Here is an 18035-nt window from a genome sequence, read left to right on the forward strand (position 1 = left end):
AAGGATATGACAATCTGGGTGCGGGGAAGAACCATACAAACCAGGTCCAGTAAGAGCAAGACAGTGTGAAGGGAAAGGGTCTACGTTTGCCAGTTTATGTGAAAATGCGCTTCCCCCCCACCACAGTTCCTGACAATCACTTAACACAATGGACATGTAACTAGTAGCTGTTGGTTGGTCTTGGAGACATTTCACTGTTGGCTTTTCCATCCTCTTGATGATGCCAGGACACCAAGAACAATTCTCCATGTTTTGCAGAAGGAATGACAGTGATCCTGGGAGAGTGATGTGGGGATGCAGTGGCAGCAGACTAGCTTTCTGACAAAGTTCACAGCCTAACCAGTTGCCCTACTCCCTACTGTGAGGGCACAAAAGACTGTGGTCATCCCTGAAACATGCAAGAACAGGAACAATTGGGTGCATATGCCAATGCTTATAGAAAACATGCATTGAGGCTGTTGCTGCATGAAGGCTAGCCATGATGAGAAAGAGGCGTGTGGAAGCAAGCCCACCATTCCCAGTTCTTCAGTTGAAGTTATGATGCCTGAAAAAAACAGACTAAAAGACTGGGAGAATCACTGATCTGACTAAACTCAACAATCCAGCCACATTAAAAGCCATGTCTAGGGACTTGAGAGATGGCTCAGTAGTTACAAGCATTTGGTGCTCTTCCAGAGAACCCAGGTTCAGCTCTCAGCATCACCATATCATCTGACAAGCATCTATAACTCCAGTCCCCCAAGGGGTCAGATGTGACCGTCTGACTTCTGCAGGCACAGGCAAATACATGGTGTACAGACATACATGCAGGCAAAACAGTGATACACATAAAATAAAATAAATGAATCTTCAAAGAGACTGGTGTGTAGAAGATACCTAGCTGCTCACTCCCAAGTCCCTTCAGAAATTTGTATGGTCCAATGACATAGAAACATTCGAGGAGTTTTCCTTGCATTAATGTCATGTGGTACTCTCCAGGATTAAGTAAGAATATTCATGTATTTAAAGAATCTAGAACAAGGGTAGTACAAAGAAAGTACCCAGTAAATGTCACCACTTATTTCTGAAAAAGCTCCTACGCCTTATATATATCTATCAGTCTTTACTACCTGTGTTGGAAATGAATTCTGTACATTTTCTACCCGAGTGTAAGTGGATAAAGTGTTGTGTGGCTTTGGGCAAAATGCATTGTTTCTGTCAGTTTAGTTTTCTCATCATCTTCCTCATGGAATTGCTGGTATAATTAAGGTAAAAGATTCAAAGTCTCTATAAAATTTTGTGAAAAACTAGGTGTGTTTGTAGTTTTTAGTAATTTCGGGCTTACGCAAATTCAGCTCTTTGCCTCCTCATGTCCCTTATACTGGGAGTTTTTTGTTTTTGTTTTTGTTTTTTACTTTAATTTTAAATAGCTTGCTTCACATGTCAATCCCAGTTCCCTCTCCCTCCCCTCCTCCCGCACCCCCTCATTATCCCCCCCCCAGCCTCCCACACTATGGCCACTTCCTTTCACATAGGGGATATCTAGAGTCTGTCATTTCACTCAGGGCAGGGCCCAGGCACTCCCCTAAGAGTTCAGGCTGAGAGAGCAACCCTCTTTGTGTTATGGACATGAAGTCTGTTTGTATTCCAGGGATAAACACTGATCCATTGTCCAGGGCCCCATAGGTTGCCCAGGCCTCGGAGCTTTGAAGGCAGTGATGGTGTAAGGAAAGACATGGTGGCATGAGCATGAGGGTTGTCTGCAGTTGAGCTGTAGAGAGATGGATGCTGGTGCTCAGCTCACTTTCTCTGTCTTTCCCTTTTTATTCAGTCTGGGCTTTCAGTCCACGGCAATGTGCTAATAGTTCTTATTCTAATGGTCAAACAAGGGAGAATGTGAAGAATTTTGCATACTGCCTGACTCAGAAAACACTCAATAAGTGATACATAACAAAGCACTGATGTACTTTATGATATGTGAGATTACCTTGCAAATCCTTTTATGTGTATATGGTAGTTAGCTTTAATTGTTAACTTGGCACAACCTAGAGTCATCTAGGAAGAAAATCTCAGTGAGGGACTGTCTACATTTGGTTGCCCTGTAGACATGTCTGTGGGGGAATTGAATTACTAAGTTAACTGATGTGGGAAGACTCAGCCCAGCTTCAACAGTACTGAACTGCATGGGTGAAGAAATCTAGCTGTGTGCAAGCAAGCGGGCATACATATTCATTTCTCTGTGCTCTTCACTGTGTATTCGATGTGTCCAGTTTCATGAAGTTCCTGCCTTAACTTCGAGATCATTATGGACTGTAATCTGAAATTGTAAACAGAAAGAAACCCCTTTCTCTTCTAAGTTGCTTTGTGTCCAGGTATTTTGTCACAGGAACAGAAATGAAACTAGAACAATGTACTAATTCATTAAATAATTCATACCTTTCCATTTTTTGGTGAGGTTTCCCACAATCACTTCATCTAAATCTACAAATTTTTGCCCTGCCCATTCCTTATGTCTATCATTTACTTTTTTACTCCTTTTTGAAATATTACATATTCATTTTTGTCTTTACTTTTGACTTTCCTTTGCTTCCTTCCTTCCTTCCTTCCTTCTTTTGTGATACAGGGTCTTACTATGTAGCACAAACCAGCTTTGGACTTGGACTTCCCCTATCTCAGTTTCCTAAAAGCTGGGATTACAGGCATGTGCAATCATGTCTATGTACAATTATTTGTTTAATGACCACATAATTCTTCTATAATGGGCAAAATGACAAAGAAAGAATATTGTTGAGTGCATTCTTTTCTGAATCTGCAGAATGGTACTCAACACCTGCGAGTATGCACTCAGTAAAAACTTTGAAAACCTTATACAGTAAGAAGGTGCTACTAGTATCTGATATCATTAAAATATAAAATAGTTCCCATAGGTTCATGTGTTTGAATACTTAGTCTCTGGCTAATGTCAATGTCTTTGGGGAAAGTAGGTCACTGGGAGCAAGCCTTAAGATTTTAGAGGCCAGTCCTACTTCTTATCCACTCTCTGCTTCCTAACTGGTGACTGAATGTATCCAGTCACCTCATGCTCAAACCATGCATTCCTTAACATGATGAACTGTATCCTTTGAACTGTAAGCTAAAATGGACTCTTTTCTCCCTGAGCTGCTTCCTGTCTGGTGTTTGGTCACAGCAATAAGAAAAGTGATTTGTGAAGTGTTTTCATTTTTACACGTGAAGAATGTAATACATAGAAGTACTCTTCACGGGGTAGTGCTCCAACCTTTGAAGTAGCCATCAAGTTTTAGTATTTGCCATTTTAATCCAATATACAGGGAGCAGAAGCATCTTGCCTCCTTGAGTTTATGTGGTAAGTGTTTGTGTTGGCTGGCAGACAAAAACGTAGGTTCTTCTTTCCAGGACCCAAAGAGCAGAACACACTTTCCCACCAAGAGGCACCATCAAGACCAGTACTGACAGGCACTTGCTGAAAGGGGCACTTCCTATCTAGTGTGTATATTGTGTCTCACGGAGGGGTGTGGGAATCTGCTAGCAAAGTTCTTCTTCCTGGATGTGCTGCTCATTATTTGTATATGTATATGTATTTGTATAATCTGTAGTATTTGTATATGCAAGTGGTTAGGTTACTATTGCCCCATTTCAAGAGCTGGCAAAGTAGAAAAATAAACAAGATGAGCCAACCAGAGCTCATCAAAATCCTACTGGCCAGAATCCTATTGGGCAGGTCACATTGTCCCCAGCTGCAATACACTGGCAAACAAAATAAACATAATCACTACTTGACATTTAGTGAACACTCGCCAGGCACTCTGAGAGCTCCACTCGGATTAGGATGTTTAATCCTCACAATGGCCCAATGAGGTACATATAAAGTTATGGGGCATGAGAGCCAGCATCCAAATCCAGGTCTGTCTGACTCCAGGGATGATATCTTTTCATGAATACACAAGGCTGCCCGATTAATTTATTTGAAGAAGTATTTGAACAGGCGTGTGCTGCAGCTGCTTAGCCTGAGGTTAAACATCAAAGTACCAAAGTATGGTAAGCCTAAGTTATTTGTCCCTGGCTACTGTAAATCTTTTCTCAAATGGTTTATTCCAGATTCCTGACTTATTAATGAATGTGTTTTCTGGGGTATATCTGAAATTTTTGTTTTAACCAAGAGTTTCATAGTATTCTGGCTGGGGAATACTGAAGGAGAAGAAAGTCAGGCTGCAAAGGAGCTTGTCCTGGCCATGTCTACTTAGGAACTGTTTTTCCCCTTTCCTATAAAATGTAATAAGGGGGGAGGAGTAAATTAATCAATCAGCTTAATACTTTGGTTTTGCATCTTTGTGGTACTGGTTTAACAGCCAAGTGAAGGACACTATTGGTATTACTGCCACCTAAAACTACAAAATTATAGGAAAAACAAAACACTTGAACACTTGATTATGTTAACACAATATACCACAATTTGAAGTGAGAGAATATACACACACAGAAAAATCTCAGAGTTTAGAAGCAGTCACAGCTTATGGACTCAGAACAAACACGTGTGTCTCAATGAGAGGAAAGGTGTGTCGTACGTTCTGTGATGAACATGTACGTACACAGCTAGCTAGACCAATCAGAAAGCACACCCGAGGGAGGACCTGCAGAGCAAGCAAGCTCCCACTTCTTCCTTAGGCAGGAAAGCTTTGTTATTTGGCTCCTGCCAACCAAAACCATGCTCTACCCTGCTCCCATCAGGTATCACTGAATAGATAGAACTCTGCTTGCTACAAAACTTCCAGTAAATCCAGGTTGTAATCAGTCATCCTGTAGCATCCACTAATAGGGTCAGTCCCATGCAGCTTGGTGACATGAACAAAGGTGGACTTTGTTGAGGGATTTTTCTTTGGGCTGCCAGCTCACAGAGAATGACACTGAGACTTATTAATTATGAAAGCATGGCTTTAGCTTATACTTGTTTCTAACTAGTTCTTATAGCTTAAATTGACCCATTTTTTAAATCTATGTTTTTTATGTGGCTCGGTTGCCTTTGCTCTATAATGTGCATCCTGCTTCCTCTGGCTGGCACCTCCACCTTTCTTCTTCCTAGAGCTCTCTGTTCCCAGAACTTCGCAGTACACCTCCTGCCTAACTATTGCCCATTTAGCTTCCTATTAAACCAACAACAGTGACATTTTTCATACAATGTAAAGGAATATTCCATAACAGGATTTTGTCATCTTATTGTGTAACTTTTTTCCTTCCCTTAACTCAATTCCTTTAAGCCATTATTTAAAGTACTTAACTCGCCATGGTATCAGTTACCAGGTTCATGCTTGATTGATCAACATTGGCTTTTAATATTCATGGCAAGAAAAATTGAGCCAGGTATGGTGATGGATGCCTTTAATCCCAGCACTATGGATGTAGAAGAAGGAAGATTTCTATGAGATCAAGGCTAGCCTGGTCTACATAGTCAGCTCCAGGCCAGCCTGGGCTACAAAATAAGACCGTAGACCAAGCAAAAAAAGTATTTAAAATGGGAATTGGTCCATGACTTTCCATAGTCTCAGCATAGGTTAAATCTCATGCTGAGACTAACTGATTTTTAGCATCATCTCATCTGCATACAATCTAATTTAAACAGGCACACCATAATCAGTCACTCTTATTGTTATACCAAAATATCTGACAGATACAACTTAAGGGAGGAGAGCTTTATTTTGGCTCACAGATCAAGGCATACAGTCTAGAAAGACAAAGAAAGTATAGTGGCTGGGAACTTTGGTCAGTAGTGTCAGGGGCTTGTGGAATTGTTCTAACATCAGGAAGCAGAGAGTTTGGTTTGGAAGCAGAGATGATCCAAAAGCTTGAGCCCCATTCTTATGGTCCTAGGCCTGCACCAGGCATAACATGTAAAAAATTCCATAGCCTCTCAGAACAGCATTAATAGCTACGGTTCAAGTGTTAAAATAGAGTAGTATGTGTCGGGGAATATTATTTTCATGTATGTGACTTCTGTTTATGCTGTATTTGTTAAACTCTATGAAGCTGTGTTGCTTTATCTGTCTAAAATACTTGGTGGTACTAATATAGAGCTGAACAGCCAATAGCAAGGCAGGAGCAAGAATAAGCAGGGCTGACAGGCAGAGAGCATAGTAGGAGGAGAAATGAGGAGCAAGGAGCAACAAGAGAACAAGGAGAGGCAAGCCACCAAGCCAGCCACGGAGTAAGAGTGAAAGTAAGGTATACAGAAATAGAGAAAGAGAAAAGCTCAGAGGCAAAAAGGTTGAAAGAATAGCTTAAGTTAAAAGAAGCTGGCAAGAAACAAGCCAAACTAAGGCCGAGTGTTCATAACTAAGAGTAAGCCTCTGTGTGTGAGTTATTTGGGAGCTGGGTGGTGGGTCCCTCAAAAAGACCAAAAAGCCAAAAGAGCCCAAAATAGAAAAAAAATCTTACAAGTATGAGAGGGCATATTTGACATTCAATACACAGCAGTATATAAAGTACATTTTTTGAGACAGGGTTCTGCTTTGTAGCCCAGGCTGACCTCAAATTCACAACCTGTCTCTCTCAGCCTCCTAAGAATGTGCATGCACACCTGTATGAGTATGGGCATTTTGGAGTTCAGTGGTCTCTTACTGGTCTGGATCTCACCAAGCAGGGCAAGCCTTCCGAGTGTTGGGATTACACGTATGTGCATTCTTACATGGCAAGCACTTTACTGAATTATCTCATCAGCATTCACATGTTTTTTTTTTTTTTGGTTTTTCGAGACAGGGTTTCTCTGTATTGTTTTGGAGGCTGTCCTGGAACTCGCTTTGTAGACCAGGCTGGCCTCAAACTCACAGATATCCGCCTGCTTCTGACTCCTGAGTTCTGGGATTAAAGGTGTGCGCCACCAATGCCCGGCTCATTCACATGTATTTGAACATGATATTTTCAGTTTATGATGGTTTTTTATCAAAACATAATCCTATTTCAAGTCGAGGAACATCTGTATCTCTACACAAAAATGGCCACCAGCATTGCTTGTTCGATTTGAGAGAAAAAAATCTTTGATCTGTACATTCTAATGATCGCATCATTGACAGTGCCACAATAACAGCAGAATTGTATTTCAGAGAATAAGGAAGAACTGGAGAAGTGCATACTTTTTTCTTTCATCACCACCACTGCCAGATTTTTTTATAAAGTGGAATAACTCTAACTTTTCCAAAGTCTCCATTTTCTTTGCACCCCCAATCTGTTCATCATGGAATATGGGGAGTAAAGCACATTGGTGGACATCTAGAGCAAAAGAGGTCAGGAACTGATGCGATGGTCTCTGAAAGAATGACACCATTCAGTGTTGAGCATTGGATATGGGGACAGCACTAGAAGACCAGAAATCTAGGCTTTCATCTGCTAGTAACTAGATGTGACTCAGAAATGGTGGTGTCCTTATCTACGGTCTGTCCAGCAAAAGAGCTGGTCTCCTGGAAAGAACAGAAATATTCTGCTACAAAAAAATGAGCACTTTAAAACTGGACATGGTGATAGATGCCACTAGTCCCAGAGAGTAAGAAACTCCTGTGTTGAAGGCCAGAGTGGGTCACATACTAAGACTCGTACCTCAAGAAACCAGAACGAATTAGCAAAATTGACCCCTGAAAGCTCCCAGGGGCAGCTAAGCATTCTCAGCCTTGACAGTTTCAGTGTGATCCAGAGGGAGGTAAACTGATTGTCTGTGAACTGCTGTGTCTGCCAGAGTAACATGTTTATATTCCAGAAAGGAGCCCTGTGTGAGGCCCAGTGCTGTGGCCTGGCCCGGCTGGTCATGGGTCAGCAGCATCTGTAAAACTTACACTGTTTGGTCTAGATCCTATGGCTCTGTACTGATTTCTGTCTCTGTCTTGTCAATCTGACTCACTGTCAACACTGAAGAAATTGCTTGCTCCTCGCTGGAAGTCGTTGCCAGGGTGGTCTGGCTCTGCTGCTCAGATATATCCCACCCCATCTGTTCCTCCCTGAAACAGAAGGTTGGCTGCCCAGCTTCAGAGCCAGGCAATGCAACAGAGCAAGCAGAACTGACACAACAGCCAAGCTGGAGGTTTCCTGAGCTCCTCGCTGACCATGCTTCATTGGACCTCAGCCGGCTCTAAATAGGTGGAAAGTCAGAAGGAGTAATTGCTCGTGCAGTTTTAGCTTTGACCAACTCCATAACTCCAGCTTCTCTGACCCACCTTTCCAGCATGCATTTCCTTTGTGGGGGAGGGGAGGGTTGGCAAGTGAGCGAGAGGTGTATGCATGTGTGTGCACAGAAAACATGCCCATGCAAACACATACGACGGTCAGTGGAGAATATCATGCCTTTATTGCTCTCTGCTTAAAACAAAACATGAGTCTCACCATATCCATTTTACCTAGCTTGGCAGGGTAGCGAGCTCCTGGCACCCACTTGATTCTGTCCCCTAATACTGGAGTTATAAGAATATGCAGACCATACATTATATATATATTTATATATATTATACATATTATAATAACTTCTAAAACTTGAGTCAAAGATGGTATTTGCAAAAACCATTCATTTGTAGATCTCATTAGGACGTATTATTATCTCCCGATTCGCAATTTCTTCACAAATAAAGTAGAAATACTAATAATAGCGTCTACTTTGTGAGCTTTATGTAGGCGAGGATTCATGAGAAAAAATGTACTATATGGACCATAGACATGCTGGCACATGAGCACATAAGCAATACATACTAGTTACTAATAATTTCTGCCATGAGGCAAACTTGGCACAGCTTGACTTTTGCATTTTATACTTCTTCAGAAAATGGAAGAGCTGATTTCTTTTCAGAGAAGAACACTCTTTTACTCTTCCAACCCATGTCTGGCCTCAAAAACAGCATAGAGAAACTAGAGCTATTCTGTAGCTGCATATCTTACTGTCATTAGATAAAACAATGCCCAGGAAACTCAACAGAAAGGCACTTTCCATTGCTGGCCATTGCTACCACCCTACACCCTGAAACCAAGGGAGTGCAAGGACAACTTAGCAGTAAATGTATAGAACACCTTCCTCTGAACTACTGAGCACAACGCCGAAACATTTCTAGAAAGTATTCTGCAAGGTGTGGAGAAGGCCCCCAAGTCTTATCTTAACCATGGAACACCGGCACTGTTCCTAAAGACAAAGATAGTCCAAGGCAGACAAAATAGGCAATGACAGATTAAGAAAAATTCTATCCCTCAAAACCAATGGAAGAAGGGCTATGATACAAAGCAATCTGGTCCATACAACTGTAAAAAATGAATCTGAAAACTTTCTAATAGTAATAACTAACCAACATAATGAGAAATTGAAAAGAACTATTTTAATTTGTAGTCAGTGTGTGTGGCAAACAAAAGACATCTAGCTCAAAATTCAGAAATGGCAAAAGCTTAGGATGGTTGCAAACACAGTAGCTGTGATAGAAGATCCCGGCTATCTACTTGGGAATGCATTTATTCAGCCCTCCTATTGTGAAAAACCTGAATATGGTATTCTGCATGCATTCTCTACATCAACCTAACTTCCATTATACCAACCTCTCCTTGGGTGATATACAGACAGTCCTCACTTAATAAGTGAAAGATCAGGTGCCTGCAAAGTCCAAAGTTACAATGCAATGCTCCTTTTGAAGTACATCAATAAATCACAAATATCAACATTATACATCAGGGTCTAATGAATGGAAATTGTACTCTGCAATCATCAGTGCGACCAGTATGAATAAGGGTACCCAGATTGAGTTTGCGCCCAGATAGGGGTCTGTCATTTCTTCAAGTATGGAGTTAAAGTGTCTCTCCAGTGCATCATTGGGAACTGACAATGTGCAGTAACAATGGAGTGGGACTAATTTGGAAACCTTCAACTGTTTGGAAATTTGTCCATCAATTCCATTCCTTCATAATTGATACAGCATTTTGACTGTGGTGCTTGGCAATAAATAACTGAAATGAATTCTACCTGTTCAGAGAGTTAGTCTCATATCTTTACCATCACTTTCATATTTTTACAGATAGACCACGATCAATTTTATATGCAAAACTGAAATGGTATTCAGGAGGTGAAAAAGAAGGGGAAAGCGGCAGCCAATAGATCTTTCACATTGGGAATCGAATAGCAGATTATATTCAAAGTACAGCACTTAGTGTCCAGTGCTGAATACATAAAATATATGACCATTACAAATCCACCTTCCGTTGCAAAGCCTTGCTCTTATAGTGACATATCTTACTGTCAAATTGGAGCTTCTAGTGTGATGATGGCATCTTTCATTTTCTAGATGCAGGCCAGTCTAAAGGCCCATATCCTTGGGAAAGAGAGCCTATAAGAAAAGCTGCAGGACTGGAGAGATGTCTCAGTGGTTAGGAATACTGACTGCTCTTCCAGAGGACCGGAGTTCAATTCCCAGCACCCTCATGGCAGCTCACAACTGTCTGTAACTCCAGTTCCAGGAGACCTGCTACCCTCATACAGACCATGCCATCAAAGCACCAATGCACATAAAAATCAATTAAATAAATAAAAAGAAAGGCTGAGGTGTTCATAAAAGGGCTGCACCTATTGGAGAGGGAACAGCGTAGCTGAAGGTATGTCATCTCCATGGGGACACACCACTTCAGAATGCCATGCTCTGCTAAATCCAAGAGGAGAGATTAGCCAAAACTGTCTTCTGGAACCACCTTAAAGACATAAATCTAACAAAAAAAAACCCAACCAATCCATGTTCTTTCAATATAAAAAAGATGTAGAACATTTACATACTAGTTATTGTGCAAAGAATAAACATATCATGTAACAGTAATACAACTCAAATGTAAATGTATTTGAATGAGGAAATTTATGAAATGGCTTTCCAGAACCTTCTAATTTAAATCTCAAGACAGAGATTTTCATGCATTGCACAAACAATAAAGTGATTAACCAGTGTTGTTTATTTAATTTTTTAGCATCTTAGACTAAAGCTTGCATTGCCTTTCCAGACAAATGGCCTTAACCTTCACCCTTGCAAAATCATCTCTGGACTTTTCTTCTCCTTCCCTTCTCCTTATACGAGTATCACCTCCATAGATAGTGTTCTTTTAATTCCCACTTTCAGACACACAAAAAGCATCCCATACATGTTTGTTGAATGGCTATGAATGAATGACAAAATGAGGACACATGGCTGTGTGGTAACTGTGTGAGATGCACAGCAGCACTTACTTCCCACTCTTAGATGCGCTCCGGGTCTTTGTAGATGATGGAGAGTTGGCACCCGAGTTGAAGTTTGAAGAACCCCATCTATCCTTACTATACCCACCGAACAAAAATATATACAAAGAACACAGAGACAAAAAGTAATTAGTCATTTAATTCAACAACTTTCTCTCTCCTTCCCTTCCCCAGCAAATTTTTAATCAGTGATTTCCTTCAATGTCAGAGACAGTGGGAACCATTATTCAAGGTCAAATAAAACTGTCCTTCAGAGCAAAGTTTGACCTGTTATGTTCCATTAATAGTAGCACCATAGCCCAAGCTTCCAGGAAGGCTTTATTGGGGAAAAATGTATAAAAGGGCACAGTAGTTTCTCTCCTCTAAACAAACAGAAATGAAACCCATTACTTTTCCAGCCACTGGAGTGTCTGTACCACAAGTTCAGTTCTGAAGCTGCTGACTTTCAGTGAGGGGATATGGAACCAAGTGACTTCAAAATGGCTGTGGCAGATACTATCAGATGAATTAATAATTTTCTCTCATAATGTGGTGAGGGAAGGCCATGCATTCATGCATTCAGAGGTCCTTTCAAGAGAAGCACCCTTTGCTTCATGAGTAATTGAATTTAAATTTCCACCTTCAATAACTCCACAGCTTATGTCAAACCTTGGAAACAATTACTAAATAAATCACAAGGAAGGTCTGCTTAATCTCATCAGGTTAATAAACGAAGGGAAATTAATCACCTCAAGGTAAACAAAGAGGAATAATTGATTGGAGTCTCCTTGATTACTTTATTCTATTTCCTTTATCAAACTATTTTACCATTATCTTCAATTCAGCTGCTTTGCCTTGAAATTAATACTGTACTTCATCTTCAGATTTCCATGGAAACCAATTCAAAGCCTTTCTCTTCACTTGATGTGCAGAATTATTTATCCCAATTTCATTAGAAATTTTTGTTACTAAAATCTTCATCAGCATAACCTCATAAACAGTGAAGGTAGAACATGCCTATCTTGTTGTTCAGTGTATATAATAGGACCTTCTCTTTTTTATATTTATTTACTTATTGTATGTGTACACTCAAGTGTATATGCACATGTGCCACAGCCCGTACATAGAGGTCACGGGTCAACTTGGAGGAGTCATTTCTCTCCTTCCACTATATGGGACCCAACGGATGCACTCATGTCATTAGGCATGGCAGCAAGTGTTCAGAGCGACCTCATCAGTCCAGGACCTTCTTTTTATTTAAAATTTATTATTTTTAGTGTGTGTGTGTGTGTGTGTGTGTGTGTGATGGTGTAAATATGGAAGTCAGGGGGCAACTTTAAATTGTTCATCATTCAGCCAAAGGCTCCAGGATCAAACTGAGGTTGTTGAGTTTACTCAGGAAGTTCTTTTATCTGCTGAGCCATCTCATGGGCCTAGAACCTTTTATGGGTAGAGGTAGTGTTTAAGACAATGTCAAAGAGCCTACTAGATTCTTATGAATCTTTCAAGTCCTTTGCAAATAAGTGTCTCTGTGTAGCAGCATTTATGTGAAGGCTGGGAAGGGATCATAAATGACATTCTATCCTATAGTCACTAGTTTCAAATGGGCACCAGGATGTGATTGGAACAAGAAATAATGAGGGGTTCCTTGTGATATCAAAGGTAATAAAGATGTATAGGCATAGACAAACACAAACCAGGAGGAGTCGACATTAGCAAAAGCTCTAGTAGTTTGGATGTAGTGCCCACAAGGGCTCAGAGCAGTCATGTAAAGTAGGGGCCATGCAGGTGGCTCTGATGCTGCTGCATGGTGTGTAGCTCTGCAGCTAAATGCTGAAATTTTAAATAGTGAACCAGTTGGGACAACCCTTGACTGTGCAGCTCTCTAACTCACCGTGAGCTTGGGTGACATGCTCACCGGAGACTGACGAACTCAATGGAGACTGCTACTCCTATGTATCCACTATGGCTTTTTGGCAAAGAACTCCTTAGGCAGTTTGGGGATGAATACCAGTCACCCTCCCTATCCAGAACCAAGGTCAGAAATTGACCACCACAATTCAAATCCAGACAAAATATTCTGGGTCAGAAAGATCAATCAGAGGTATGTATGGAAGCGTCATGATGAAACTTTGTATGGTAAGAAACAGCAGAAGGAAGGAGAAAGGAAAGATGGATATGGGGGAGGGAGGAAGAAGGAAGGAGGGAGGGAGAGAGGGAGGGAAGGAGGGAGGGAAGGAAAAAGAGAGAGGGAGAAAGAGATCTCATTCAAAAGCATTCAAAATTATTACTTTCAAAAAGTACAGTTGGACGCAGAGGCTGCAATAAACTTCCTGTTACATACAAGTGGCAGCTGGGGCTATAAGCTCAGTCGGTAGGATGCTTGCCTAGTGTGTATGAATGACTCCCTGGGTTGGATCCCTAAGGCCACAGCAGAAACCCTGTACAGTGGTATGTATCTGCAATTCCAGCACTGAGGAGGCGGGAGCTGGAGGATTGAAAGTTCAGGCTCATCCTCAGCTGCAAATCAAGTTTGAGGTCAGGGTGGGGTACCAGAGGCCCAGACTCAAAGCGGGGAAAATAAACACAAGTAGGTCTTAGCCACCTCCCTTCTACATTCCTGGACACTGGGCCTCTTCCAATACTTCCCTAACACAGTAGGCAGTGGGAAATTTGCCTGGAAGCACTCTTAAACCAGAGACTCTCTAAATCATCCTCATCAGGCCACAAGCTCAGATTATAGTGCCCATCTAATTTTAGATGTCCTGTACTTTTGAATAAAACAACAAGCATTCTCACTGCTAAATTCCCACCTCTGTGCCTTGGGGAAGAAGGTCTTCTAAAATTTGCATTACAAGTGATTCTCTAGGGAGAGCAAGGCAGGACATCAGGGAAAAATTTCAGCCTGCAATGACAGCCTTATTATTGTTAACTGCTTCTCTGGAGGTGGGTTGTCCTGGGGCAGTAGCCTTTAAAAGATAGAAATGATCCCACCCCACCCCACCCCCAGGCTTACTGCCAAATCCCTGAAGTGCAGATCTGAGGGGAATGAAAACAAAAACATTCTCAAGAATAAATCACATGGGGGAAGGTATGGCACCAAGGCTAGAGGTGAAAGTACTCAAATGTCTCCAAATGTGTGTTCTGTGCAAATAACAGATGGGTTCCCAGTGGGAAATGTATCAGAAAGGGGAGTGGGCGAGAGCATCTTCTGGCAGGCTTGGATCCTAGGAGGGCAATTTTGTAGCTATACTAAGAGTTGTGCAGAGAGATGTGCCAAATATTGGCAGAAAAAAAAGCTGTCTTTTCCTATCATAGAGATCTAGGCTCGGTAGATAAACCTGGACAAGATGCCATAAATCTCAAACTTTAAGACACAAAGACAATGAAAGCAGTAATTCTGAGGGCCTCGAGTTTTCCCAAAGTGCCTCGTAAGAGATAAAGAGAAAATACTGCAGCAGACTACTGGGAGCCTCCAAGATCTGGAAAGACACAGGTCAAAGGCCCAAAGATTAAGATGCTGCCAAGAATCCTAGTTACTGAAACAACTAGCAATCCCAGGGACTTACAGGAATGTCTGCTTGCTTCTAAGCTATATGGATGATAATTTGTGGCCTAGGAGAATGGGGAGGGGACTGCGTTGATTTTGAACTAGTTCCTACGCTTTGCATCTGAAACAGACAGGCTCACTTGTCACTCCTTTGATCCATCTGCTCCTACACCACTTGTCAGCCCTCTTCCCTTTCATCTCTCCTTTAAGTTGTAATCTCAAGAGCTGTGTCTGAAATCCCAGAAGGTAGGGGTCCAGCCCTCTTGAGCCCCACCTGAGTTGTATCCTCTTCTGAGATAAGATTCTGACTCTCCTAGGGCCTCATCAAAGGCCTGTGAAACCAATTCCAGGTGAGTTTCTGATAAGAAAAGCTAATGTGTCCCAGCCCTCCTCTGACAGTCTGGTGAGCTGTCCTCACTAACTATTAATAGCAAGGAGGATTTTCCTCCTCCAGACTCTATACATGCTCCACAGGCTAGAAGGGTGAGAAAGAAAATCCCACAGTGTTGTGTACATTATTCCATCTAAGTAGGAAAACTGTGATGGACCCAAGTCTACAGCTTTCTCAAAGGACTTCTGGTGAGACAATTTGATATCCATTGGGAGAAACTGAAATGGCAACCAGACCCACTTCTGCTGAAGTTTTTTCGGTCTTGCCTGAGAAGTAATTATGAACAAAGAACTTATTGGTTGAAAACACATCCACTTTTTTTTTACTGCTATTGGGGAATGAAGCTAGAACCTCATTCATGCAGGTCATACCCTCTACCAATCTACATCCCTCAGTGGTTTAATCTACTTTCCTGATGGGTGGCATGCAGAAACCTGTATTGCTCATAGTGATCTTTGCTCATAAGATCTTTGTGCTAAGAGTAAACCTCATGTCCAAGAAAAACAGTTTGCTTCTGCAGTTACTGAAATTGTAAAAATTAATTCCCAGAGTCCTAAGCAGGCATGGGTTATTGTATACTTCCTGTGGCTGCATCATTCTTTGGCACTGAGCAGATATAGTCCCATGTATTGCTTATATTTTGTTGATTATCTCTTCTACAACTTTTAAGTCAGTGCTTGTTGTGGTATAAGTATCATTTGTCCTATGGAAAAGCTATGCTGAGGGTTGATCTCCAAATTTAATGATATTGGTAGGAGATGAGGCATTTAACAGGGAGATTTAGCGGGGATCTGCATTTAATCAGGCTCATAGAGTCAAAGCCTTCATGAATGGGTTAGTTACTGTAAGAGCAGGTTGCTCTCAAGGGAGTCTAGCACTCCACAATACATCTACTCTCTTCAACCCATGTCTCACATGTCCTGCCATCACATGTCCTGCCATCATCTGCCATGTTCTGTATAACATGAGGATTCCATAATTACCTCTTTGAGAAAACTCCAGCAGGAGTGAATCTGGTTGGCGTTTTGGTTTGAGACAATGGATATCAAACTGTCCCTTCTTGATCTTCAGTGCCTTTACAAACATGGAAAAAACCCCCAGCTTCTGTATAACTAATCCATGCTCGTGAATTTGGTTAATGCAACAGAATACAGGCAAAGCGAACACATAGAAAATTTCTTGAACAAATCAATAAAAAAACACCCTGCATTTGGGCTTGGAGGGAAGTATTATTATCAAAGATCAAAAGGTCTGGCATCAGTATGAGAAAAAGAAGCAGGGACATGTATATCACACATTTTCCATGACTGACGAACGGTCCAGGAGAATTGGAATCCAGTTACTAATGGTTGATCATTATGTTTGTTGCAAAGACATGTGAGTTTTGAAAACAATTTCATTTTCACGAAAGCATGTTTGGATGATAGGATAGTGTTTCTTAATAATAGTCCTAAGCCTGTTGCAACCATATAGCTTTTAATGATTTCCAATGCATGTTCTGATAAGTAGAGATAGAGATGTGAAGGGTTTGTTCCAAGTTTATCTTGGGGGAAATAGTAGTTATTCTGTGTTTCTAGCAGAGTCTAGGTTTCAGAGAGTTCCTTGCATTTGGAAATGCACTTAAAAGTGGGACACTAGCAAGGATACAAACTGATCCAGTGTGCTTCCCAAACAGATGTTTAGTTCACTCAACAACCCATCCACCAAGAGGGAATCTTCGGAGAGGCTTTTAAATCACGACTGCCTCCTGGTGAGCGCCTGCCTTGCTCTTCTCAAAGAGGCCTGCATTTTTTGAAGTAGTTTGCCCTTGTTCTAGTAAGAAAGCTCTTCAAATATTGATTCCTTTAATTAAAGCTGATGAAGCATCTGGATTTCATTTTCTTTCCTTATTGTGTCCTGAGTGGTTTTCTTTCTTTGCCCCCCCCAACTTTTTCATTTTCTTTCCTTCTACCTGAAGTGTTTGAATTAGAGTCCATGGTCCTTTTAGTCTCTTATATTCATTATCTCTATTTCTGTCACTGATCAAGCAGAGAAGGTTCAGTTTTCTAAGATGCACTTTTGTTTTTCTCCTCCCCCTGGCTTTCCTTGGCTTAACTGTGGATAGCAACAGAGGCTTTTCAGAGAAGACAAAGGCTCATCTTTCTTGCTGTGTAGCCAAGAATAACTATAGTCTCCCAGGGACAACTCCTAAGCTCAAAACTCTTGCTTAGGAATCTTGAGTTCTAATCTTGGCTGCTGGTGAGATGTCTTACTTCTTGCTGTTTTAGGATTGTCATATGTAAAACAGAGGGGATTAAACCAATCAGGTAATCCATTCATAGAGAAGCTCACAGCTGCTCTGTAATTGCAAAGCTTTGAGAACAGGCTGCCTGAGCACATACATTATTGTGCCCTCTCTCCTTCCATTAAGTTCTCAGTCTAACAACTCACCACAGGACACCAGGACCTGCACCAATGAGCTCTCTTCACCTATGGCACATGCTGTTTTGCTTTTTTTGCCAAGGGAGTGATAGTCATATCCCTTAATGTCTCACTTGGGTCAGATTTTAAATTATATTTGTCTCATTTAAGCTGGTCAATCACTTTGTATTTTAAAAGACTATGGACCTTGCTTCAGAGTATCTGGGGCCAGTGTAAATTCACCTAACAATTATGAGTGCTATTGTACTATTACTATATTCATACCTCTGGTGTTCCTCCATCAGAAGGGAGGTTGAGGAACAAAAATCATAGCTCTGGGATTGGATGGCTTTGGGTAATTTAGACCTGAAATATGAAAGGTGCTTGGTCTGGCATGGTCATTAGAGAGGTGGAAAGAAAGAAATCATGCCCAGAATAAAAAGAAAATGTAACAGAACTTGGAGATTGACTATATTGGAGGAATGAGAATAAACTCT

At 41.2% G+C, this 18035-nt stretch overlaps 1 protein-coding gene across 3 annotated transcripts in view; it reads right to left on the minus strand.

The window, feature by feature from the left end:
• Hs6st2 (heparan sulfate 6-O-sulfotransferase 2) overlaps window positions 1-18035 on the minus strand; it is a 261265-nt gene that overhangs the window by 24773 nt on the left and 218457 nt on the right. For 2 of the 3 annotated variants that reach the window (XM_005085552.4, XM_013124847.3), the window contains one exon: window positions 11210-11296. The exons of the other annotated variant lie outside the window; for it this stretch is intronic. In XM_005085552.4, the coding sequence (XP_005085609.1) occupies window positions 11210-11296 (87 nt within the window). The remainder of the gene's footprint in view (window positions 1-11209; window positions 11297-18035) is intronic. 3 annotated transcript variants of the gene reach the window in all.

Source organism: Mesocricetus auratus, unplaced genomic scaffold (genome assembly GCF_017639785.1).
Source record: "Mesocricetus auratus isolate SY011 unplaced genomic scaffold, BCM_Maur_2.0 Super-Scaffold_100003, whole genome shotgun sequence".
Lineage (NCBI taxonomy): Eukaryota > Metazoa > Chordata > Mammalia > Rodentia > Cricetidae > Mesocricetus > Mesocricetus auratus.